At 44.1% G+C, this 27,717-nt stretch overlaps 1 protein-coding gene across 4 annotated transcripts; it reads right to left on the minus strand.

Moving 5' to 3' along the window:
- On the minus strand, nt 1-27,708 carry TIPIN (TIMELESS interacting protein). Of its 4 annotated transcripts, XM_068127737.2 has the most exons (7): nt 27,377-27,636; nt 12,544-12,610; nt 12,370-12,445; nt 7,363-7,485; nt 6,966-7,032; nt 991-1,221; nt 1-486 (listed from the first exon to the last, which is right to left on the minus strand). In XM_068127737.2, the coding sequence occupies exons 1-7, from the start codon at nt 27,486-27,488 to the stop codon at nt 371-373; spliced, it is 792 nt and encodes a 263-aa protein (XP_067983838.2). In that variant the 5' UTR covers nt 27,489-27,636; the 3' UTR covers nt 1-370. The 4 variants fall into 4 exon arrangements, 3 of the variants coding, with proteins under 3 accessions (XP_067983838.2, XP_067983837.2, XP_078641782.1); XM_068127736.2 differs by lacking the exons at nt 12,370-12,445; nt 12,544-12,610; nt 27,377-27,636 and adding an exon at nt 9,506-10,384; XR_010985878.2 differs by lacking the exons at nt 1-486; nt 12,370-12,445; nt 12,544-12,610; nt 27,377-27,636 and adding exons at nt 1,442-1,525; nt 9,506-11,650 and having other exon boundaries at nt 1,094-1,221.
- Nucleotides 27,709-27,717: the final 9 nt, after the last annotated feature.

Raw genomic sequence — 27,717 nt, forward strand, 5'->3', positions numbered from 1 at the left:
CCTTTTTGTTATGAAATTTATTTTATTCCCAAACACGACTTAAACAAATATTCCTCTTAAATCCAAAACAAAAGGAGAAATCATGACAAAACATTTTTTACTTTGAAAAATGAATGGGAAACTGAGCTGTTCCTGATTGGAGGCAGTTCCTCCTTATAACTTTGGTGTGTGTGTGTGTGTGTGTGTGTGTGTGTGTGTGTGTGTGTGTGTGTGTGTGTGTGTGTGTGCGTGCGTGCACGCTGTGGATGAGGGGATCAGACTTTGCTTAGATGGAGCATCAGTCATGAGAGCCACAGATAGAGAAGGAAATTTGTACTGCAAACCATCAATAAAACGAAGCACAAACTTCATATTGTTGCAGAAATATTTCTCACAAGACCTCCATGACGACATCCTGTCCGGCTGATGCCTCGCCGACCTCGTTTCCATCGCAAAGATGATCTGCAACAGTCGCCTCCACTTCTGGCTGCGCGAGCATCTGTGTAGCTACACATAAGATATGATAACATTTAGTAATGTTCTCACTCAAAGCAACGTATTGTCAGAAAATATGTTACAAGTAAGTTACACAAAGAAGAAGAAGAACCACTCTTTTCACATCTTCATACACGTAGGGCTGCCGAGGCAGTTTTCCATTGCCTAGGGGGGGGGGGGGGGCACAGTCCTGGACTGGTCACCACTGACGCAGGATACTCAAATGGCTCATTCTTCCCAGTCATCCTGCACACAATTTGCTGACCTCGGAAGGATGACAGGCTACGTCAACCCACCTGGTGTTATTTTGACGGAATGACAGGGGCTCAAACCCAGGACCCAAAGATCTTAAGCCGGCCAGCTTAACCGTTAAGCCAACACTAGGCTTAAGTTACATGGAAGGTATATTTAATAATCACCATTACATCCTGGAATTCAGATTACAGCAAATGCTCGTTAAGATCCAGCCAGCCTGTTGATCGATAATATGATTTGTTTACAAATGTAGTTGAGCACCTGTATCTAGGTAAGACTCGAGCTGTGAGGAGCCAGCCGAGATGTCGAGCGATGCCTGCATCCTGGAACGTCGCCTCTCCAGTGCTTGCTTCCGCTTCTCTACCAATCTAACCAAAATTTCACTCGATAGCTGTTCAGGGCCTTCAGCAGGTACTGGGCTCCGAGGAGAGCTGGAATGGTCTGTACCCGGAGGTGCATTCAGGTCTTGCTCTTCATTCACTGGCTTGTCATCTGCAAATGCAGCATCATCCTCTGGGATCGTGACAAAAGCAGTTCCAGCCGATATTAACATTACTTGTCTACTTTATTAAAACGTCAACATGCAGTAGATTTGTGTGCTTTCCTATGTAGGACATGGTATGCTTGTTTAACCCTAATCAGTCTATAGAGGTAACACACAAACGCTAATGCCAAGTAAAAAAAAACAAGAAAACGAAGTTGCACAGTTTACGTTTTGGATCCCACTGATGGGCCGGATCCAGATCCGGATCATCACCAAAATCGAGTCCTCGTCACACACCCATTTTTGGATGTCCTGCTCACAGACAAACAAACAAACAGGGGTGAACCCAACTTCCGCCCACCCTCGGTGGCAGAGATAACTATAAAGAGCAATCAGAGATTGCAAACCCTCGCAAGGCCTTGTTTGGTGTGGTTGGACCGTATGTACTTTATAGACGTATTCACATTCTAATTGTACATACTTTATAGAAGTACTTGGTTGAAGAAAAAAAAACCGTATAACACTGGCAACCACGCGTGGGGTTTGTGGCCTACGTTAGCACATCATGTGTGGACAGACAAACAAACAGGGGTGAACCCAACTTCCGCCCACCCTCGGTGGCAGAGATAACGGTAAAGAGCAATCAGAGATTGCAAACCCTCGCAAGGCCTTGTTTGTTGTGGTTGGAACGTATGTACTTTATAAACGTATTCACATTCTAATTGTACATACTTTATAGAAGTACTTGGTTGAAGAAAAAACAACAACCATATAACACTGGCAACCACCCGTGGTGTTTGTGGCCTACGTTAGCACATCATGTGTGGACAGACAAACAAACAGACTGACAGACAAACCTAAATGGATTCCATATCCTCCGTGAGGGTAATAATTAGTACGATGATCCGACGCAATGTCAACACGTTTCATTTACTTTCTGGGTAGGTTACACAGAATTAGTAAAATACTGTGTATTGCCGCTCGAATCCCTCGGTTAATACCATAGGATTGTGGATGACCCAAACCGACTTGAATGGAAGCGACGATCAATGCGGATTCGACTATAAAAGCGTGGAAGGAAGGAGGAAGAGGAAGAAGCGGCAAGCGCGTACCTCTAGCAATCCGACGGCAGCTCCGATCCTGGAGGAAATGAACTCAAACGAGAATCCGGGGTAAAATGTACAAAAATAAACAGGTTTATTTCGGAACCCGATACAACGAAACGCGACGGAAGAACTAACTATGGTTCCTAAACCGGGATCCCGCACTCAGACTTCATATACAGGACAAGGGGAGAACGAATAAAATAAATGCCCCGCCGTGTACTTGTGAAATGTGGGTGTGAGCTTATCTGTCTGTATGGTGTGTCCGTCGTCCAACGCGGCTCCGTCCGGCTCCGATGCTGGCGCGAAGGCCTCAGTCCACCTCGTTCGCACGCTCCGCGAGGCCCCGAGCGACCCGCTCAGCGGCCTCGTCTGCTCAGCGACACGCCTCGCTCGCACACGAGGTCCCGTTCGCTCGCAGCACCAAAAGCACCATGAAGGACCAGGGATGACGCCAACGAACACCAGGGAGGAACGCAGGGAGGAAGAACCAGCGAAACCGATCACCCATGCGTGAAGCACAAGCACAGAACCCCAGAACGAAGAGCTTCGAACCAACGAAGAACGACGAGCCTCCCACGAAGAACTCAGAACGAACAGACCAGCACGAACTGATTAGAGCGAAGACTGAATACAAAGAGTCCAGCGCAGAGCGAGAGAAAGCCCGCGAGCGAGACGTTTTGTCACTCGCCTGGTGACGTCAGTTCTGGTGCGTTACCAATTCGTTCTGCCCTTCTTTGCGGTCTTTTCGCGCCTTCCCACGTCACTCGCACTTGTCCTCTAATCAACAACCCGTTTCTAATTGGTCGTTTGGCGCCTTCCACCCCGATTGGCCAAATGTTCGTGCCTTCCGCCTCAACCAATCACACGTTCCCTGGGCGTGGTTATAGCCTGCCTTGCACGATGTTTGACGCCCACGCCGGCGTTGGACGCGGCCACTTCCTGCTTGTCTTTCCGGTGCGTCTTTTTGTAAGGGAGGTGATTTAATTATTGTGTGCACGAAGGTACCTATCTTCGTGTCTAAATGAGTGTGTTGCCATAATGGACACTGGATTGGCAACAGAGGGAACGACAAACAAAGGAATTTTATCCATAATCCCTGCACTAATTAGCATGCCCCGCCCCCCCCCTCGCGGCAGGGACACAGATACGCACTTATACCGACATCTGGGCTAAACATAGAACTTATTACAGGTAGATTCCCTATCACGACAGTCGAGCACCGACCTATGCAGATCTACCTGGCTCTAGATATTCCTCTAACCCCCCCGACATAACAGTATTATCTGATATAGTGCTGTCTGTTATTCCAACGTCGTCGTTTCACATCACTGTAGGAGTGCAACATGTGAATTAATTTTATTGACCAAATGTTGAGAGAGGTATGCTAACCACTGTGGGAAAGAAGGCAAGGCCACTTTGCAGACGTGAGGCTCTTCCTCTTGCTTAGGAGGGCTCACGTAGGAAAAGTCACCTCACCTTATTTTCCACGGCAGTTAGAAAAGCCGTCTTGTTTGAGAAATCTCAACCTGCATTCAAACATTTCTTTTCTTGAGTTATTATTATTATTATTACTAGGGCATTGCCCGTACGTGGGTGCCCGTTCCTTGCCAAAAAAAAAAAAAAAACGCTACCCGTACGCTCTACCCCGCCCGTACGCCCGTAAACAAAAAAAACAACGCTCTTCGCTTCCGCCCTTCGCTCTGACTGAATTGGGAGAAATAATGCGCATAAGAAATCGAATTACGTACCGTAATGGCGGTCAGCTCGTAACGCGCTCAGCTCCGCTCGTCTCACATCGGCCACGCCTACGCAACAAAGCGTTCTGTGATTGGCTGCCGGAAGTGAAGTCTTCACTGTCCGGAAGTTCGCAAATCGCAGTTACGATGAATCGTTTTAATTTAATCGCAGTTTGAATTCGTTTTAAAACATAGTTTAACGGCAACATAGTTTTCCAACGTGAAATAAATGAATACGCTGTCGTCCGATGTGCCGTCCGAGGCAGAGTCTGATCGCCACGTTCGGCACACGTGATAGCTCGCTGCTCTCTGATTAGTTGAAGCGTTTTTTGGACATAGCTCGGTAAGTACTTGTCCGATTAATTTCAAACCTTGAAAAGGCACATCCTCGGGTCCCCAGCAATATACGTGGCAAGTTTAAAGTATATCGGACCCGTGGTTGTCGAGAAACAGCGGTCACAGACAAACACACAGACACACAGACACACAGAGATTACTGGAATTATAGATAGATGTATGCAGACTGTGGCTGCTGGTTGCATCATTTCCGGAAGTGCAGCAGTGCTGCTGATGCAGTACCCCCTGTTCCGAGTAAGCTGGTACTCATTTTGCCGACCTCGGAAAGATAACAGGCTGAGTCAACCCACCTGGTCTTAATTCAACGGCTCGACAGGGGCACAAAATCAAGACCCTAAGATCTTAAGCGAGCCACCTTAACCGTTAAGCCAACACCAGATTCATTTTCCTGTATGAAGAAGATAAAATAAAGTGTATTTTCTTCTGTTATTAAGATTATGAAACCAACCTTTAATAATAATGATGATAAACTTGATCCAATAATGCGATTGCGATGTTGATGATGGCGATAATAAACACGAGTTGATGGAGAAGACCGGTACACATACCCATATTGGTGGCTTCTTCTTCACCTCAAAAAACATGATACGCCCTCAAATGCGATATATCGATATATTGTGTGGTTCTTGGAAGTATTATGAAGGTGATTTGTTTTATTCAGTCTTCAAGTATATAATTCAATTTAAATAAAGGTTAAAGGCGTATAAATAAAAAAAATTCCGGGTTTTAGCGCCATTTTGTCCAGTGTCTATTACACCACCTGATCGAACATGTTACATTCGTTATTCGTGCATGTTGTTTGTGTCCTTTATAATGTCTTTAAAAACAGTAAGTTTATTGTTTGGAATGATGTTTCAATTTTGTTTCACCACCAGACAAGGTAAAAATATTACCTCACTCCTCTCTGCGCATGTGCGGTGAGGATGAATTCAGAGCCAAAGTACGGTGGAATGAAACACTTGTCATTTTATACATGTTCTGATTTGTGTTAAAAATATAACATTTCATTTAAATACTCTGTTACTCAATCACAAACTGATAAGACGGACGCTTTTCGCTTTGCGTGCGTGTGGTAACAACCCAGAAAAAAACACTTGATAAACACGAGCGGAACTACAAACACATTTATCTAATATTTGACATTTTCATGGCATTTCCATCATAACTTTTGAAGAAAGAGAGCATTGTATGTCAAATTTGGCATAAATCATCTGTAAAGTACTCCAAATGCCCTGAACTGAAAGAAAACAGGATCCATGAGCCATTTTCTTTTTTAATGACTATCTAAATTTGATGAAGTAATGGTGATTGAGAAACATGTTGAATTTTCTTTTTCAAATAGTCTAGCTCTACACATGCTGGTAGTTCAGGATGTGCTACATACTTTACGTGGAAGGAAAAAGGAACCACGTTTAGAGGCCATTTTTCCCCGCAGAGCGGGGGTTGGCCTTTTTTGGGCACCGTGGTCCCCTTTTTGAAGCAATGTTTTATGGCCGGATGCCCTTCCTGCCGCCAACCCTGTTAGTCGCCTCTTGCGACGCACAGGGAATTACCAGGGAACTGGTACTCGATTTGCCGACCTCGGAAGGATGACGGGCTGAGTCAACCCCCCTGGTGTTAATTCAGCGATCCACCGGGATTCGAACCCAGGATCCTGGGATCCCAAGCCGGCACCCCAACTGCTAAGCCAACACCAGGCTCAACATACTTTACATCAACATACTCAACATACATACTTTACATGCATACCCAAAATTTAAATAATGGGTTCAAAGGTTGGGAATAATTTTTACCTCCGTCACCGAAGGTGGACAGAGGTTGTTTTCACCCCTGTCTGTCTGTTTTTTGGCTGGACCATGATATCTCAAAAAGTTGTGGACAGATTCAGACAAAACTTTGTGGGCAGGTTGGGTGTGTGATAAGGACGAATCGATTCAAATTTGGTGAATATCTGGATCCGGATTCGAGAATTTTTAATAATGAAGTGATTCTTCACTATCGAGAGATCGGGCAAGAACGATGTACAGTATATATAGCATGATATCTCAAGAAGTTATGGACAAGTTATGCCAAAAGTTGGTGGAGGAGTTGGTTATGTGACAAGGACAAGCCAATTCGATTTTGTTTCAAGTCTGGATCAGTGGGATAGAAAACGCAAACTGCGCAGCCTTGCACAGGTACAGTATGCGCTCCACCTAGGGCTGTTCTCGTTTAAAAAAAAAAAAGTATTTCTCTTGTTTATAATTAGTACGCAAATTACACGTTTGACATCAAAAAAGTTCGTCATGCCAGATGACGAAGTGTGATAAAGTAGAAAAATATTTTTTCCCAAAGTAAAAAAAGCCAGTTTTGCTTCAATGGAATTTTATTTCTCTCCTACATATTGATGTATTAGGTAAATTGGAACCTTTGTTAGAGATTAAAGTAAAAACCTCGTCTATGAAAAAGAAAAAACTCATTTGGTAAACAATTTAAAGAGAAGTTTGCTTAAGTTAAATAATTCCATAGCAGTGGACACAATAAGAGAGTAGAGGTGAACGGAGCCGTTCGTACCCATGTCTGCTGTCACAAAGTCTGAAGCAAACACAGGAATGTCCAGCCTTATCTTGTGCATACATGTCTGCGGAGAGCAAAAGGGCAATGTCAGTCGGCACACGCAAACCTCACAACACCGAACGTTTTAACGACGCAGCCTGCCGGGTCACGGGTCACGCCGCTGCGGTCAAAACACTCCGGGCGTCGCCAAAGCCCGTAATGGAGGTCAACACTCGGGCACTGCATGGAATTCAGAACCAAAAATAAAAATAAAATCTTCCAAGATGGCAAACACATCCCCTTCTCCCACAATGCAAACATTTTTTTGACTGCCATCTGGCCAGTTCCTGACGAATGATGCCGGCTTGGATCATTTATAGATAACACTTTCTAAGTTAAAAAGGTAAAATCCCACCTGGATCTCTCTCTTGCTGCCCAGCCTCTCCAGATTCTCCACAAAGTCTCCAAAAGCCAGGTGTGGGCACAAACGATGGGCCCAATGCTGCAGGGTCCACAGCAATGTGTGCAGGTCGTCCGCCTGAATGCAATAACCAACATAGGACTTGCTTTGCTTTTGCCTCAAATCTTTTTTTTTTTTACAAACTATGGCATTGGGGTGAAGGGGAATGTGGGAAGCATAATTTAGGGAGGGGGAGGGAGGGTAGGGGGAATCGAGGTGAAAATTACCACATTTGTGGATTGTTGACCGTCTATTTAAAAAATCAAAAATAAATTGAAAGTTTATTCAAAGCAATTACGAATGGTGCACTTTTGACAGAATATAAACTATGAGGTTATTTAAATAGTTTTTGTATTTTGCAAGAACACAGAACACATCAGGACACAACATAACAAAAGGAACAGCAGGAGGGGGAAAAGGCAACAGCAGGGCCGAGGGAGAGACTAGATGAAGATGGCCAAACAAGGGATGCAGGTAATGATGCGGGGTAAGGGAGAACGCAAGGAGAGGACACGATGGATACAGAAACAAAATTTTGGGAGGGGTGGAAGTGGTTTAACAGGTGAAGAAAAGATCATTGTTTTGGGAAAGGGAATGATTTAAGATGGTGGTGAACAGCTGTCGTGAAAACCTAAAAACCTGGAGGGAAGAATGCAATTCAAGAGAGTGTGGAAGTTGGTTCCACAGGTGGGAAAAGAGGAATAAATGAGTGGAGGTAAGCAGTGGTTCTGGAATTAGGCAGTTTCACTAGGAGGGTGTTGTTGGATGACCACATGCGTCCTGCAGATACATGGTGGAGGAGGTGAGGGTGGGAGGGGATGAAGGACAAAACATGGAGAGCAGAGAGGGTGCAAGACCAGAAATGAGGCAGAAGAAGACAGAGAGACCAATGGTGACGGTGAAGTGATCGGCCCATTAACTCAGCTTCATCGCGAGAGATTCCAACGGTCTGGAAAAGCCTTGGTTTCCACTGCGTCAAGCTGAGCAAGATGTGAGGCAGGGGAGTCGGCCCGGAAGGGAGAGCAATACTCCATCAGGCTGCGGACGAAAGCCTTGCAGGTGGATAGGAGCTCAGGTGTGCCAAGGAAGAACTTTGTATGACAGAAGATGCCCAGTCAGTGTCTGGCTTTGGAAGACAACTTTGAAATGTTTTCTTTTTTTACCTTTTCCTTTTCACAGGCGGGACGGGTGCATCACAAAGGGCCTCGTCCATCAGATGACCGTTAAGTCGGGTGTCCCTTCTGCTAGCATTAGTTGGTGGATGGAAAAGATCCACGGTGTCTATCGACGAAGGGTAGGGGAGTTATTGCCGGTACACTGTAGAAATTACAAATCCCTGCCCAAGTCAGCTCCAGTCAAACATCACATCTGGTCAGCTGGTTTGTGAAAGACGAATCAAAGACATACGGCGGCCAACCTCACAAGAAGGGAATAATTGGAGACAACAAAGTGGTGGTGGTCGTAGTAGCAGCAGTAAGGGTACTCTGAAGTTGCGCCATTGTAAGATAGGGCATGGGAATGCACATCACTTGTTAACAAATTGGTTACTTTCTTTTATCGCTTGTATTCCCGGTATGAACTACAACAACAACAACATGCATTTTAAAGGCCATTTTCCCTGCTAGAGCGGGGGTTAGCCTTGCGGTCCCCATGACAATCTTCTCCATTTTGCCCTATTTTCTGCATCTCTCCTTGTTAACCCCCTTGCCCGCATTTCTTCTTCCACCATCTTTAGCCAAGTCTTTCTCGGTCTTCCCAGTCCTCTGCTTCCTTCTACATCCATTTCCATCACTCTTCTCAAACAGTCACTTTCATCCTTCCTCAACACATGACCAAACCATCTCAACCAGTCACTTTCATCCTTCCTCAACACATGACCAAACCATCTCAACCTGTTCCTCTTCACAGCATCAATCACAGGCTCTATTCCCATCATCTTTCGCAATTCATCATTTGTCTTCCTCTCTCTCAACGATACTCCACACATCCACCGAACCATTCGCATTTCCACCCTTTCCAACCTTCGTTGCTGCTCTACGTTCATTACCTATGTCTCACTCCCATAAATCATAACACTTCTCACACATGCAGCACACACCTTTCCCTTCAGCTTCAACGACACTCCCCTCCTCGTCAGCACGCCACTCAGTTCCCGAAACTTCTTCCATGCACATCTCACTCGAGCAACCGTTGCCGAGTCCGATCCACCTTCTCCATTCAGCATGTCTCCGAGGTAGCAAAATGTTTTCACACCTTCCAGCTTCACGCCATCTCCAAGATCCAACTCAACATTTCCTCCATCTGCAGCTCCCTCTGTGCACACCTTACATTTGAATGTAGCTGCCACACTGGTTAATGACCCTCTCAGACCACTACATTTTTGATGAACCCACTCAGCGCACATTGTACATTGAATGGAGTTCACTCCGACACCCTTCCTGCACACAGCACACGGCCACTTCCCAGTTCTTTCCACCTCACCACATGCTTTACCACTTGCCATCACCTTCGTCTTTCCGATATTCACCTTCAGACCTTTTGTCTCCATACATTCCTTCCACTTGTTCATCTTTTCCTTCAGTCCATCCATACTTTCCACAATCAACACCAGATCATCTGCATACAACAACTCCCACGGTAAACCCTCCTTTACGTTCTGCATACAACAATTCCCGGTATGAACTAATCTATGAATATAAGGAGATGCGTCGCTGTGTGTCAATCGCGTTTCATTCTAAAGGGTTTCTGCTGTCGTCGAGTAATAACAATGGTACCGTTGGAAAAGTAATAATCAATTTACTTGGAACAATTTTTTTTGTCCGTTTAATCACAAACGTGCCTCTTTTGAAAGCCATCGTTTCCGGATTGAGGAAGAAGAGGGATCTTGAGCTTTAATGTAGCGGTTCCAATAGTAACATTTATTATTCAGATATAGAAATACAGAGATATATAAATACCTCACAAAGCAATAGAAAAACATATGTACACGGAAGGAGCACACAACAACAACAACAACAACAACAACAACAACAACACGTTATAAAAGATAGTTTTTCGCGTTTTTCACTTCATTTTACATTCTCATTGAGACTCCCACATAGACATGCAATATGTTTGTAAAGTACAACCTGCTCCCTTTTGATTAAACCCATCAGAGAAGTGACAGGAAGTACGTCGGGTCGGGTGTTAACTAAAATAATGCAAACTGAACTAGACTGGAGTTGGATTTGGTGAGAGAAGTGAAGAATGATCTATTACCCGAGAATGATCCATGACCCGGGAATGATCCATGACCCGGGAATGATCCATGACCCGGGAATGATCCATCACCCGAGAATGATCCATCACCCGAGAATGATCCATCACCCGAGAATGATCCATCACCCGAGAATGATCCATCACCCGAGAGTGATCCATCACCCGAGAGTGATCCATCACCCGAGAGTGATCCATCACCCGAGAGTGATCCATCACCCGAGAATGATCCATCACCCGAGAATGATCCATCACCCGAGAATGATCCATCACCCGAGAATGATCCATCACCCGAGAATGATCCATCACCCGAGAATGATCCATCACCCGAGAATGATCCATCACCCGAGAATGATCCATGACCCGAGAATTACGTTAACAAGGTGAAGAATCAACTATCCCTGTTCCGGATCAGCAACGTTGCATCAATCATCATGTCAGTGATCATCTTCCAATAATGCATGGGTGCTTACTTGGGTGTAGACGCTTATCATTCAAGTCTTTTATCCAAAAGGGTAGTGGGGGAGGTGAGGGCACGTGGGGGGTTGGGAGGGAGGAGTGGGGGGGATTGGGAGCAGAAGAAGGGATGCCCACTGAAGGGAGAGGGAACGCGATAGTCAGGTTCACTATGTTTTTTCGTTCAAAATCATGGTAGATTAGCAAACCTATACATTTTTGGAAACGTTATTACATGGAAAATCTGAAAATCAATGTTTACATTTGCCAATTCCGACCAATTCGATTCGACCAATTCGACCAATCGACCAATTCCATTCGACCAATTCGACCAATCGCTTCGATCGACCATTCGACCATTCGACCAATTCGATTCGATTCATCGAATTCGATTCGATCGACCATTCGACCAATTCGATTTGCCAATCAATTTGACCGACCTTTGCTTGTGTGGAACGGACTGCGAAAACGATGCGGATTATATTGTCGGATACGACACACAGGACAGTGATACGAACTCTAAATGGCATATTCTGTAATCGTGTATGTTTGATGCCATTGACTGCCCGTGTATATTTTGTCATTGACTGCCTGTGTAGATGTGAAGTTATACTGACTACATGTGTATATATGATTTTGCTGACTGCCTGTGTATGTTTGGTGATATGAATTATTGTGACACATTTTGATGTTATTAACTGCCTGTACAAAATGATAACATGTATTTGATTATGCAACTTATCGCGAATATAAAGACAGTATTTTGCAATTCAAAACCTTTGATTCGTGTCTTACCATTCCCCATAGCACTAATTTGATACTTTCATTGGATTCCTTGTCCCTGAAAATATAGGTTTAGTATATTTTAAAAGGTTTTTAGGGTAATTAGAGGCAGAAATAGAACAAAATATGTATTTTACAGTGGCCATTTTGAAAATCCAAAATGGCCGCCATACAGGTATCTCTCCAAATGCAAACATTGATTTTTAGTTTCCTTATGCTATAACCTTTCCAAAAATGTATAGGTTTGCTAATCTACCATGATTTTGAACGAAATATAATTTATTGACATAGTGAACCTGACTACGAGTAAAAGAAGAAACAATGTGCTGCACGTAGTTGTTACGGTAGCTCGTTATCCATGTACGAGATTAAAGAAACCGAGCAAGTACCACGTAGTGAAACACAGATACGATGGACTGTTTATCTCATGTTACCATGTTTTGTTTACACACCTTGCGCATCACTCACCTCATGCCCTTTCCCTTTAAAATTCACCTTCTCAAAATACGTCAGGAGGGCAGGCAGACCTCGCTCGGACAGCAACCTGGTGGGGCACACAAAGGCAGGAAAATCTGTGTTACCTGTCAAATCACAATATTTGACTTGAGCTTCGCCCAAGATAGATTAGCAAGAAATCCTCACCTTTGAGCGTCGAGTTTAAGTCGAGGTTTTCTGATGATGCGTTTCACAGGTTTGTTTTCTTCCTCTGCTGCAAAAAAAAACAATTTCTTTTTTTTTTTTAAATATATACAATATATTGTGACGGTTTTGCGCGACCCCGTTCCCTTACCAAGGGGAGATTAAGCCCCTTGTTCTCCTTGGGTCTTCGCAACCACGAGACTTGAGTCGCCACTTCCGGTCAGACGTGGAACAGGGTTTCGGGACAATTTTCGCACGTACCTAAGTACCTACGCCGCTGCGAAAGCGGGGATCAAGTCTCGCACGAACCACGCGTAATTTGAGTACACCCGAGTGGATTGCACACCACGTGGTCCGTGCAGTTACCTTGCTATTGGAACCCGATCAGAGCGATATAATTCGTACCATGCTTAGTCAATGATGGAGAGACAAAAGCGATCGAATGAAAGAAATAACAGGTTTAATTATTATTTACAATGATTGGTAGAAGAAGCAGAGACACAGGGCAGTCTTAAACAGTCTTACTTATTTCCCAGACAATGGGCCCATTCACACTCACAGGGGGATGAAGGAAGGATTGTTCATGCGCTGAACGTGCCGGCTTTGGTCGTCCAGGAACAGCTCACCCGGCGTGGCCCTCTGGCGGTCACCGCACGTTCCCCGGCGAAGACAGGCAGGCAGGCGGAAGGAATCCTGGCAGCGCGTGTATTGGCAAAGCAGGCAGGCGGAAGGAAATATTTGCGCGTCTCTGGACCGGCACGGCTGACTTTCACAGGGCGATTAATACAACTGCGCGCTTTCACTCTCGTAACTCAACGGAGGATCTGATTCAAGCTCAACCGAGAACTCAACTTCTAACTCATCTGCCTCCCTTCTCATAACTTAATTCATCGGAGGACCCCGGCTCACAACTGAGGTGGGGGCTCCGGGCACAGGGTTATATCGCCACGCCCTGGCCTGCATCGAATGTTCCAAACCACGCCTTTTGCCGCAGTGGTAAGCCACTCCCCTCGAGCCCTGATTGGCGGCTCGTGCTTACCGTCACTCCCACTCTTCCTGTCCCGCCTTCCTTTGGCCTTGATCGACTTGTTCAGGCCGGCCTCGTGGGATTTCGCGCCAAATCCAAAAGCATCGAGGCAGCATAAGCATCGGAAGGAGACCTAACTCTCATTATTCTACTCAACGCAAAACTAAACATAGGAAAGGTCTACGCTTACATTTACTATGAAATAACTGAGCTTAAACGAGGCTACATGTTGTCGTGTAACTAAACTATGAGGGGAAATTAACCTTTTATTGTAAAAACACAAAACCGCAACAATATATTTACTTTTAAATCATATTAAAATACGCAATTTGGTATATCTATATGTCTGTCTGACTGCGATACATTTGGCCGTTACTTATCCAATCTCAACCATCCTTGACAGGAGGTTTAAGGGTCACATGATGGAGGTTGTAGCGACTTGATGGTTTTCCCCCTTCCCGAAGGGAGTTGTCTGCCTTGGGCGAAATCCGTGTTAAGGTGTATATCCGTGTATGATGGTGTGAGTCGTCGGTTTCGATAGCCAATCGTAATCACTTTCCGTGTATACATAGCTAATCGTGACATTTTTCTAAGGCCGATTCTAATAACAAAAGTAACAACAGGGAGAATTGCTTTGCAATACATGTCCGCTACCAAGTCCCAGTTCAATATTGTCCTGTTCACCGCGGGGTTAACACCCCTGGTGACGAATGGACGATCGAGCTTTACACTCAGAAGCGTTGTCCAACTATGGTGGTGTTATTTATACAAGTGAGGGTGTAGTGGAGGGCAGCGAGCACTTACCTAGACGGGTTTCACTTGGCATCTTCGAACCCACGATAATTCAAAAAGACAGGCACGGAATTAAAAATGCAACAAATAAAGGGTTTAATGGAAATAATGCCAGGGACAAGAAATGCACGGTAAAACCGATTCCTAAATTGGGGCGCCCCCACACGGACTCATGAAACAGACACAGGGAGAGATAAATGAAAACAAGCGTTACGCCTAGGTCCCCCGTCGGTGAAGTGATGTGAGTTGACAAAGTGGAAGACGCAGAAAACATGCTATGATATGATATTTCGCTCACAAGGTTCAGACATACATGGAGGTGGCCATCTTGGATTTTGACGTGGTGACCCAATTTTCAATGGCGTTCTTCCTTATGCCTAGATACACCCACACACCAGATTAGAAGTTGGTACTTCGCTTATTTTTCAAGATATTCTGCTCACAAGGTTCAGACATACATAGCGGCGGCCATCTTGGATTTTGACTTGGCGACCCAATTTTCAATAGCCTTCTTCCTTGTGCCTAGATACACCCAAACACCAGATTAGAAGTTGGTACTTCGCTTATTTTTCAAGATATTTCACTCACAAAGTTCAGACATATATATGGTGGCGGCCATCTTGGATTTTGACGTGGCGACCCAATTTACAATAGCGTTCTTCCTCATGCCGAGATACACCCACACACCAAATTAGAAGTGGGTACTTCGCTTATTTTTCAAGATATTCATCTCACAAGGTTCAGACATACATGGCGGCGGCCATCTTGGATTTTGACGTGGCGACCCAATTTTAAACAGCCTTCTTCCTCGTGCCGAGATACACCCACACACCAGATTAGAAGTTGGTACTTTGCTTATTTTTCAAGATATTTCGCTCACAAGGTTCAGACATATATATGGTGGTGGCCATCTTGGATTTTGACGTGGCGACCCAATTTACAATAGCGTTCTTCCTCATGCCGAGATACACCCACACACCAAATTAGAAGTTGGTACTTCGCTTATTTTTCAAGATATTCATCTCACAAGGTTCAGACATACATGGCGGCGGCCATCTTGGATTTTGACGTGGCGACCCAATTTTAAACAGCCTTCTTCCTCGTGCCAAGATACACCCACACACCAGATTAGAAGTTGGTACTTCGCTTATTTTTCGAGATATTTCGCTCACAAGGTTCAGACATATATATGGTGGCGACCCAATTTTCAATAGCGTTCTTCCTTATGCCGAGATACACCCACACACCAAATTAGACATTGGTACTTCGCTTATTTTTCAAGATATTCATCTCACAAGGTTCAGACATACCTGGTGTTGGGCTAGCGGCTCGGGTGCCAGCTTAGGATCCTAGGATCCTGGGTTTGAATCCCGGTCGATCGCTGAATTAACGCCAGGGGGGTTGACTCAGCCTGTCATCCTTCCGAGGTCGGCTAATTGAGTACCAGTTCACTGGCAATTCCCTGTTTGTCGTAGTCGGGGTTGGCGGCAGGAAGGGCATCCGGCCGTAAAACATCGCTTCAAAAAGGGGACCAAAAAACAACAACAACCACGGTGCCCGAAAAAGGCCAACCCCCGCTTTGCGGGGAAAAATGGCATCTAAAGGTGGTTATTTTTTTTATATAAGGTTCAGACATACATGGCATCAGACATACAAGGCGGCGGCCATCTTGGATTTTGACGTGGGTTGCACCCACACACCAAATTTGAATGCGGTCCTTCGCTTATGCACGCACGCACGCATGCCCGCACGCAAACACGCACGGACGGACGGACGGACACACGGATGGAGGGGAAAACCATAGTCCCCCTTTCGCTCCGCTGTGCGACGGGGGACAATAAATGCGGTGTTTGTGTGAACTCAGGTTTAGAGCGGCCCTCAAACCCCGTCGGCCCTCGAACGGGTTCCCGAGTCCATGCGCGGGAAAGCACACCTTGGCACGCAGTCCATTCACCCCAGCTGCCGAATGTGAAGTGAGCAGGCCCTCGTTCCTTCCTTGTTGTCCACTCCATAAAGCACCGAGGTGAGACAAGAGAAGGATGTGTCTGCCCAGTGTGCCAGCCCGTCAGAGTGAACGAGCTGCCAGTGCCTGCCCCGAACGTCGAAACCAAGAGAGGAATAATAAAATGCGACTGTTCGTACTGTATGTCGGCCAAGAGAGAGAAAATGTGCGACTGCACGCTATGAAGGCCAGCCCGGAGAGAGAGAAAATGGAGGTCCACAGCTCGAACAAAAAGTTCCCCGGTCTCAAACATCATCTGATGACATCCGCGTGCGCTCCAATCAAAGAGTCCATCGCCTTGACGAATCATCACCTCTCGGAGCGGGGCCCCATGGCCCTGCTTGCTTTGTGTTCCGATGACTCGGCTGATGGCGTCAGTGGTACTTGAATGTCCTGGTTCCGGTTACTTTATTTAGTGCTATGAACCGGCTACTTTATTTAGTGATAAGAATTTAGGTGCGGAGTGCATGGCTGGTGTGGGTGTGTGTCATAACTCATAAGGAACAAAGGCAAAACCACAGAGATAATTTACATAGTGAATTAATTACCCTTATACCCTCCTACCTAATTAACATAAGCTCCACCCCTCTCATGGAGACAATTTTCAACCTTACACACATCCGGTCTAACAGATTCCCTACTTAGTTACGTGGGTGTTTCTTCTTTTTCACGACAGTCGGAGCACACTACCCTATACATTCCTATCTGGCCCTAAAGTATTTCATTGGTACCCCCCCCCCCCCCCCCACAAATGTAATAATATGTTAAAGTGACACAATCAGGACAATTTTAGAAGAACTATGTTTAAGAGGATGATATCTCTGACCCTTTATAACAAAAATATTTTTTGGGTGAGAATAATAAACTAGATAATCATTTTTAAATTGGACTATTTTCACTTCCATTATGCAAATGAGCTACTTCAGTCTATTCATGTGACGTCACGGGTGCACAACTCAACTGACGGACACGTACGCATGTGTTTCATCACAAGTTATTCTAGCGTTTAAGATGCCGATGTGCCAAGCTTTGAACTGCTCCAATCGTCGAGAAATTTGCCCGCAGAAATCTTTTTTGCATCCCTGACCCATGAAAAGATCATCAACGATTGTGTGCTTTGTGGTTGAAAAACCAAGGAACATCCAAATTAAACATCAAAACGTGTTCATTCAAAATATCGTGTTGTTTGCGAAGACGACTTCAAATCATCAGCATTCATATTTGATCAACAGGCGATGACTACCTGGGAAACGAGCCTCAGAACTAGAACTAACTGAAATATGGTGCCGTAACGACACTTTTCAGCCACAAATCCTACACAGCGGCCCGATCACGACCCTCTACGGTTCAGAGACATAATGCTCAAATACAAAGAAAGGTAAGATATTTTATTTTAACTATTTTAAAATACAAGAAAACAAACATGACATAATAAGAATAATGTTATTGTTATTATGTCGTGTTTGTTTTCTGGTGTTTTCAAGTTCTGTTGTCCCAAACATCTGTTCATTTAACTTTTTCCACAATATTATCCTTTGAAACTTCGTCGATGTTGCTAGTAGCATAGAGACAGTTCACTAGTAATGTACATACTACTACCCCCATGTTATGTTTAGCGATTATAGTCGATAGGTACTTGTTCCAGCAGATGTCCCACGGTAGGTGGGAGGTTTCATAAATTCCTAAATACAATTTTGATTTTGAAATTCGATCAATATGAACCTACTCCCGATTCAGAAGTAAACGCACGATCACGAACATTCGCTGGTTTGATATCTCAATACAATCGTGATTTTGAGTTTCCACCCGAACGACGCCGCTTTATCCATCCTGAGGTAGGTGGGAAGTTTCATAAATTCTTCAATAAAATTATGATTTTGATTTTCTATTTGTAAGCGTTTCATATCTGCCTTTTCTGTTATCATATCAGATCGGTCAATATGTGTCTGTATCATGAGTATTTTTAACATTGTATTTTGTTATATTAATGCTATAATATTAATTTGTGATTGGAATGATGCTATTTGGAATGAAAATATAGACATCTATCTATAATTCCAGTAATCTCTGTACGTTTGTACGTTTGTACGTTTGTCTGTCTGTGACCGCTGTTTCTCGACAACCACGGGTCCGATATACTTTTCACTTGCCAGGTATATTGCTGGGGACCCGAGGATGTGCCTTTTCAAGGTTTCATATTAATCGGACAATTACTTACCGAGCTATGTCCAAAAAACGATTCAACCAATCAGAGAGCAGCGAACGATCGCGTGTGCCGGCGTTGCGAATGGACCAAACCATTCCATGTAAATAGAGGGGGGGGTTCTGTGGTCGTTGCGAATGGACGAAACCATTTCATGTAAATAGAGGGGGGGGATTGTCACTGTACTCGCAAGCCGTTCGCCGTTCGCTTTGGCGTTGCGAATGGACCAAACCATTTCATGTAAATAGAGGGGGGGGATATAATTTTAGATAGATATATAGTACGGGCATATATATAGTACGGGCATGCCCTAGTTTAGTTTAAAGCAGAGTGAAGAAATTACGTGAGGGTTTGAACCCGTGACATTCGCGGATTTGACATTTTAGTGTAGCAGCATAGCAAACCTGTTGTGCATTTTGTGATACAAGCACCAAATTTGGCACAAATGTACATTAATGTTGCGAACATTTTCAGATATTGGGCCACTTGAAATTCTCTCTTTATGTCCGCCATATTGGATTTCAAAATGGCCGCCACTTGAAATCTACATTTGCTATTATCTCTGGACGTAATGCAGCTATTGACTTGATTCTGGTATCTAAATATGTTTTTGGGGGCAAGGAATCCAATGGTACCAATTTCAACTTAATATTATCTATCACAGTCTGTTATATAATTTTATTTGGAAATTATCTAGGCAAATATTGGATTCAACACAATACTTTGAAAAGAATGTCTTAGTTCTGTAAATGTCTTAGGTATAATACTGACATGCTACATGGTCTAGTATTTGAGGCTAGGTGTACTGGTATCTGAGGCTAGGTATATACCGGTACTGAAGATACGTGTACATAAACAGTGTCATGTTAACAAGTTCAGCATTGCCACAAGTACATGTATGTTGTTGACTCATCGTCATGTGCAGTCCCCTTCACACACACAGAGGGCTGTGCACTGAAGGGCAGCCTTTTTGCACTTGCAGCGCCTCACACACCCTTTCTTGCACTTGCAAGAAACCAGCTCAATGCAGCTGTGAGCTGCCTCAGTTAGCCTGGTCCAGTAAGGTGTGTACTGTCCTCCTCCAGTCCTTGACCAACCCCAGTTGGTTGGTGGAGGGAGCTCTGGTGCTGGCAGCAGTATCTGACCCCACACATGTCCACCTTGATACACTGCCCTCTTGACATGTTCCTCCAGAGCTGCCTTCGTTGGAGGGATGAGCTGCACATTGTTCTTCCTTGCGAAGAGTTTCCTCCTGGCCTTGTCAATGTCTGTGCATTTGCTGGTTCGATCATACAACAGGATCACGAACCTCTCGATGATGCGCATTTAGGGTCTTCAGTGTCTTTTGGGTCTTTGGTGTCTTCAGGGGCTTTTGGGTCTTAAGGGTCTTCGGTGTCTTTTGGGTCTTCAGGGCTTTTGGGTCTTAAGGGTCTTTTCGTTCTTGGTCTTTAAGGGTATTTGGGGTCTTTTGGGTCTTCGGGGTCTTTTTCGTCTTCAGGGTCTTTTGGGTCTTCGGGGTCTTTTTGGTATTCAGGGTGTTTTGGGTCTTCGGGGTGTTTTGGGTCTTCGGGGTGTTTAGGATGATGTGGTGCCACGTGTTCGCTTGTGTTTGATGCTGTTGAACTTCAGTATCTGAGCTGTGGCAATTGCTGCAGGGTTAGTGTCTGCCATCTGTTCCTTGATGCTGGGTCCCTCTAGGATCATACTGACTAGGGCAAGCAGCAACGGTGGCACAGATTCTTCTTGACATACTTCAGGGAATCCTGTGAAGGGCTTGGCTTCTCCAAACATGTGACGGCGAACAATCTGTGCAGCATGGGCAAGATGGACTGCATCACTATCACTGTCCAGCTCGCAGGCTTTGGCAAGAGCAGCACCGACATCTTCTTCAAATGCCATCAGGATGTCTCTCCCCTTGGTGTGTGCCCGCATGTCAGGAAACTGAGCCAACAGTCTCTGTTTCAGTCGTGTGGAGTGGACTCTCGTGTCGAGCTGGACTCCTAGCTGTTCCATTCTGGACTGATAGAGCTGGACAAGGTCAGCCAATCTGAATACTGGTGCCGTCTCCTCATCTTGTCTGGTTTCTTCAATGTAGAGGACGAGTTCAGCGAAGACAACTGCCGACATTGCTCGCTCTTGTTTTGTGTCCTGTGATCCTGTTGACTGGGCCTTTCTTGTGCGATTGTAAAGTCCTATCAAGCACCGTGGGTGATACTGGGCGTCCAACGCTATCATGTCCCCACCACTGAGACGGCCCAGCAGTTCTGTATCACCAAGAAGGGTTGCACAGGCACGCACCCGTTTGTCCATTTGGAATGTTGCAGCTTTCCGAAGACTGTCAGCCCCAGCAGGTTGTTCACAGAAGAAACAATTTTCTGGGACCTTCTTCTCTGTACTCGATGAGCGTGAATGTAACCTGGTGCGTTTGCATGCAGCTTGTTCCTCATCGCTCTCACATTCTTTCTTGAGTGCTCTCTTTTGTGCTCTCTGCAGTTTGGTGTTGTTGTACTGGAGCCTGCATGTCTGATGATATTTTGCACCGTGTGCAACCATCGCAGCTTCAATGCCATGACCATCATCGAGTCTTTCCAGGTGAAATGATCCTGGAAGCTCTCCAAGTTCACTGAATTTGACCAAGTTCTCTGCGAGTGAACTGTACCCACTCCCAATGTCTTTTCTCTTTGATTGGTCAGGTTTGGTCAGTGTCTCCGTCTTGTCCTCTTGACATATAAGGCATAACTTCCAGTCAGTTGTGGTGAGGTGCTGTGATGTTGATGGTGAAGTTCGCTCAACATCAGCTAGTCTGAAGCTCTTGGACATGGTGGAACTGTCTTCTGAATCTGCAACGATACAATGATATAATGTTAACATTTTGTTATATATATAATAGAGGGGTTTCCTCCGCCATACTAATGGAGAGGAGGATAATTCCTCTATATCGTAGAGCATTTAGCTTGGCACACTTAGGGAATTAGTTTTGTGAGATTATGCCGGAATTAAATTTTCACCCATACCGGAGGCAAGAAGAGAAATAAAATCACATGAGATTCTTTAGTTAAAAAATATTCCCAAATTTATTGAATATTTACAAAACATTTGAATTCATAAATTCTTACAATATTTACACAGCCAAGATTTAAATATAAATCAGTCTAAACTCTTATTAGGTTGGACAGTACATTTTCCAGACATTCCCCGTTCTGTTAATTACAGCCTTCGTGTTAAATTCAGAACATGTCAAAACTGTCAGTGTGGAATACACACTTCACTCAAAATACTACTTTATATAAAACATTTCTAATTTAAAGCCTTATAGTAAGAATTTCAGATAAACCCCAAAAAAGTAAGACCAGGTTGGCTATTAGACAACCTGCCTCTGTCGTGCCCACCAGACAAGTGGTTTTAGCCAGCACACATGTGTATCAGGTAAGCTTGTGCTGAGTACATCATACCTGAACAACTCAGTGAGGCAGAACACAGCAGTGCACACCAGGGTGACCCCTTCAGTGCATAAACCAATTAACCTGTCCACTGCAGGGCATATAGAAATGAAGTTATTTTCTGCATATAATAATAATATAAGTTCAGTTCTATATAACAATTTCTGTTATCACCACTACCACTACAACTACCACTACTACAAGCTTTGTCTGGAATTTTGTGGACTAACAGACAAACAGACATACAGACAAGCTGGGATCAAAACATTACCTCCTTCCACCATTGAGTGTAGAGGTAAACATCATGGAAATTATATCATGCCCTAGATTTAATTCATGCTTACCCGTGTATTTGCTTCACTGGTTCACAAGGTCTTTTGCATACATGTAATTCAGACTCTCGTCTTCATTGCTGACCACACAATGTTGTCTAGCTGAGCCCAGATTGTATGTAATTAACTCATTTATGTGGAGTCACAAGGTGATTTAAACACAGCCACACACAAAGAACACAGTTGATGTGGGTCAACACACATGCAGCCTCTCTACTCTTTTATTTGGGTCAGGGCTGTGATTAAAGACATGTAGTGGAGTCATGTTTGTAAACATTGTTAAAGACATGCTACAGTGCATTGTTAAGGAAACAAGACAGATGGAAGCCTATACAAGAAATTTCTGTACTCTAGAAACACAAAAGATGGCTTAAAGGGTCTAGGAAAAGGGGATTATGCATGTTTGGTATTTATTGACAATATGAATGTAATGTTACATAAAATATGCATATGAAAAACACAAATGAATGGGTCACTTTGTTTCCTAATGGGATATGAATTTATATTTTAGACTGCCAGTATATATGAGCTTGTCTGAGTTGTTACTAGTGATTTAGTATAGTTTTTTATTTTATTTATATTTACAGAACTAAGACATTCTTTTCAAAGTATTGTGTTGAATCCAATATTTGCCTAGATAATTTCCAAATAAAATTATATAACAGACTGTGATAGATAATATTAAGTTGAAATTGGTACCATTGGATTCCTTGCCCCCAAAAACATACATTTAGATACCAGAATCAAGTCAATAGCTGCATTACGTCCAGAGATAATAGCAAATGTAGATTTCAAGTGGCGGCCATTTTGAAATCCAATATGGCGGACATAAAGAGAGAATTTCAAGTGGCCCAATATCTGAAAATGTTCGCAACATATTAATGTACATTTGTGCCAAATTTGGTGCTTGTATCACAAAATGCACAATTCTTTTGAATATTTGGGCTAAGCCGCCCCACTATTTGTAGTTTCGTCATTCGGCATATTTTATAAACAATACTGAAATTATATTTTTAAAAGAAAATATTTTGTAATGCAAAATTTACAAGAAATGTGTATGTGCCAATCTGGCTAGTAAATTGACACTAGGTGCACACTTTTGAGACGTGCACCTGTGACTTCATGCAAGGACGGAAGTAGCTCGTTTGCATAATGCCAGTGAAAATAGCCCGATTTTAAAAAACGATTATCTGGCTTATTATTCTCCAATATATATATATATATTTTAAGGTGGAAAAGTCTGGAAAACTAACACAAGTTTAATAAGTCCAAAAAGGACAAAACTCCATGGAAAAATTGGTGAAACGCCCCAAAACTCAAACTTATCATAATAAAACCATGTACAAAGATTTAGTTCAATATGTTAACGGGCATGGGCAGAAAGTCTGGAAAACCACAGGTGGTACAGACAGACAGACAGACAGACAGATGGAGACGGAGACGGAGAGCAAACGTATAGTCCCCTCCAGGTAGAGGACTAATAACAACACTAATGATACTGGCGTGATATTAATGTTATCACAAATATTAATACTGAATAGAAGTGCGCTTTATAACTGCGAGTAGTTATGGCCGGATACCAAGCCGCTTTGATCGGACATCTGACTCATGATGTCACCTTTATTAAATCAAATTCACAATTGGTTGTCGATCACATCTTTAAAGTTTCGCATTGATCGATATGGTTTTTTTTTTTAATCAGACGTGGCTGCGAGACCATGTGACCGATGATATTGAAAGTTTCATCCAACAATCCACATGCCTAATTCATAAAAATCTTTATTTATAAATAAATAAATACATAAATAAATGTATCGTGATCTCATTAATGATGTATTCATTTGTATATATTTACAGGCCAAAAAAAAAACATTGCTGGTCTCTGGTCAGACCAAAGTTCCAGAATTGATGCGGCGATGCGGTTTTTTTTTTTCTTTTTTCTTTTTGAAAAGCATGGATTGCACATATGTATAGGGTTTTTTTTTGTGTCCTCATGCCTTGCGGTCCTCCTAATCTGCTGTGGCGCCATCCAGAGAGAAATTAAAGACAGCCAATGGGACTTGTAGGCCTTTTTTTTGTAAATAATTAATGAATCACAAGCTTAAGTTATTTTAAAATGTATTTATTCTGAAAATTATTAAGTTCTTCAAGCATATTATAGACTGCCATTTCGTTCTCGAGATCGCCTCGCCGTACCGTCAAACATTCCAATGCGTCGATCGCGTCAACACTGCGCATGCGCAAGTGGTCTAACAGGCCGATGGTCTCCCACGATCTCTTCTCCCAGTCCACCAGATTATCACAGACACTTACAACTTCATGACAAACGAGATAGGATCCAGGCCTAACGAGACCACCAGCAGCTCTCTAGGCCTTCTGGTTGCTTCACACGAACCCGACAAAGAACGTCTTCGTTTCAATAAATGACAATATCCAGCCGATAGAGGCCTTGCATCGCGTGAGCGTCGTCCATGGCAACCGGTTCCGGCCACCATCTTGGGTGGCATAAACAACATGGCGAGAAAGCTGTCGTTCGATCAGACGGACCTGTCAGTTTACGCCTGTAGCTTGCCTGTTGAGGCGTTTTCGTGGTACTGCGAGAAACTGAGGCTGTGTCATCTGCCTGTGGACCCATGTGGACCCACAAGTATGCCACACACACTCCACAGTCCACACGTACGCCACAAGAACGCCACACACACTCCACAAGTATGCCACATATACGCCACACGTACGCCACACACGCGCCACACGTACGCCACAAGTACGCCACAAGTACGCCACAAGTACGCCACACGTACGCCACACGCACTCCACACGCACTCCACACGCACTCCACACGTACTCCACACGTACTCCACACGCACTCCACACGCACTCCACACGCACTCCATACGTACACCACAAGTACGCCACACGTACGCCATACGCACTCCACATGTACGTAACCAAATGCCTAATCCTGCTTTTCGCTTCGCGAGCGAAGGTAACAACCTCATGAGCCATATTCTCACCTGAGAGCCGCAGTCAAGGCAGCCATGAATCCGTTTTAGCGTTGTGTCGTCCGAAAAACGGTAGAATGACAAGCCCGATCCCTTATGAAATCGGGCTGTACATCCGACAGCACAACAACTCTTTACCATCGTGTAGGGGGCAATTTATATGTGAGACGAGTTTCAAATTGCCGCCATTACGTATGGTGGCAGAAGCAATGTTTTGCCACCCAAGCGGTCACGTGACTAAGACGATGACGTCACATGCAACTTCCTTATTGGATTCATGACGTCACGGCACACAACACTACTCATATCTTTGGAACGGCTGGTTGGATTTGGACAAACCAAACGCAGTTTTGTAGGGGAGAACCGTGCGCGAACGTCGATAGGAAGAATCGATTCGATTTTGGTGAAAATTCAGATCTGGATCCGGATCCAAGTAGTATTTAATTTTTTTAGTGATTCGTCACCATTGAGAAGTAGGCCCAAACGATATATAGCATGATATTTTAAAAAGGTTATAAGAAAAAAACATGTTTATAAAATGTGGTGAGGGTTGGCGAAGCCGTTTTTAGAACTTCAGGACGAACTTCAGGAAGCCGCTTTTCCTTACAAAACTTGTAATGTTAGACTTCCGGTCTGGAATGGTCACTTTACCACAGATATAGCACAACTTGCTCGGGTCATTCTTGCACTTTCGATTCATCGTGAATCACAGTAACGTTATAGTAAGGAGGACACGACGCAGGACGTACTAAGTGGACAGGAGACACCAGACCGAGCCACGCAGGACGTACTAAGTGGACAGGAGACACCAGACCGAGCCACGCAGGACGTACTAAGTGGACAGGAGACACCAGACCGAGCCACGCAGGACGTACTAAGTGGACAGGAGACACCAGACCGAGCCACGCAGGACGTACTAAGTGGACAGGAGACACCAGACCGAGCCACGCAGCTGCCGGAGCGACTGAAGTCGGGCGTTGCCAGAAACAACGATTTATCTATATTTTTCTGAAATTGAAATGAAAGTAATTGAGAAAGCACTTTCTTCCACATTAAGTGTACCTGTGTGTCATTATATGTATAGTTTGTACATTTTCACACAATGTAAGTCTGATTTTGAATAAATAAAAAATGCTAATTAGAAAAACAAAAATTTTGATTATTTTTTTCCTTAAAATTGAGAAAGATAAAACTTGACCTGATTGAGCGAAATTAGATACATTTCTGAATTCAGCAAAAAACATAGAAGAACCGTTGAGAAAACCTAGACCTCTGAAAAAAACATTTTACATGCAGCCGGTGTAGTCAGACTTGTGTACGCGCAAAATAGGATGGACAATAAATCATCTTGAATCCTGTAAATAGGGGAGCATTGAGCAAAAGGAGGGAGTATAGAGTAACAGGGGGAAGTGGAGCAAAATGTGGGTGGAGTTTAGGGCAAATGAGGGAGTATAGAGCAAGGGGGGAGGGGGGAGGGCGGAAGTAGAGAGCAAAAGAGGGGGGGGGGGGAGTATATAGCAAAGGTGGAGTACAGAGCAAAGGTGGAGTACAGAGCAAAGGTGGAATACAGAGCAAATGTGGAGTATATAGCAAAGGCGGAGTATATAGCAAAGGTGGAGTATATAGCAAAGGTGGAGTACAGAGCAAAGGTTGAGTATATAGCAAAGGTGGAGTGCAGAGCAAAGGTGGAGTACAGAGCAAAGGTGGAGTACAGAGCAAAGGTGGAGTACAGAGCAAAGGTGGAGTACAGAGCAAAGGTGGAGTATATAGCAAAGGTGGAGTACAGAGCAAAGGTGGAGTACAGAGCAAAGGTGGAGTACAGAGCAAAGGTGGAGTACAGAGCAAAGGTGGAGTACAGAGCAAAGGTGGAGTACAGAGTGGAGGGACGTGGAGTGAAGGAGGGACGTGGAGTGAAGGAGGGACGTGGAGTGAAGGAGGGACGTGGAGTGAAGGAAGGAGGGGCGGACAGGGTGAAGGAGGAAGTATAAAACAAAAGTTTTTAATTTGTTAATAAATGTAATTCTGATGAATGTTTTACCATCGTCCTCGAGACGGGCCTCACTGAGCCATGACGGGTCGTTGTCCCTCAGTCTGTCGTCCTCGTCCCGCTCTGCCTCAAACAAACCCCTCGCTCCTGGCTCTTCCTCCATAACTCTCCTCTAAACTCTTCTTTCGTTACAAATGTGAAACAAACGTCCTGAAGATCCGAGTAGTTTGATGATCAATTTAAGATCTGGTCCATCTCACACGCTCCAAGTACAGCCGCACCATTTTCCCGCCAAATCAGGAAAATTATAAACAGGAAATGACGTTTCATTTCTAAAGTTTCATCGAGAACATTTGTGAAGTTTCTTAAATTTACAAAGAGAAGCGGATCAA

Source organism: Myxine glutinosa, chromosome 10, assembly GCF_964187855.1.
Source record: "Myxine glutinosa chromosome 10, kmMyxGlut1.1, whole genome shotgun sequence".
Lineage (NCBI taxonomy): Eukaryota > Metazoa > Chordata > Myxini > Myxiniformes > Myxinidae > Myxine > Myxine glutinosa.

Coding starts and splice junctions, on each gene's coding strand:
- TIPIN (XM_078785656.1), bottom strand. CDS start 27,488: ATGGAGGAAGAGCCAGGAGCGAGGGGTTTGTTTGAGGCAGAGCGGGAC. Junction 21,405..27,376: donor GGCCCGTCTCGAGGACGATG/GTAAAACATTCA, acceptor GTATCGTTGCAG/ATTCAGAAGACAGTTCCACC.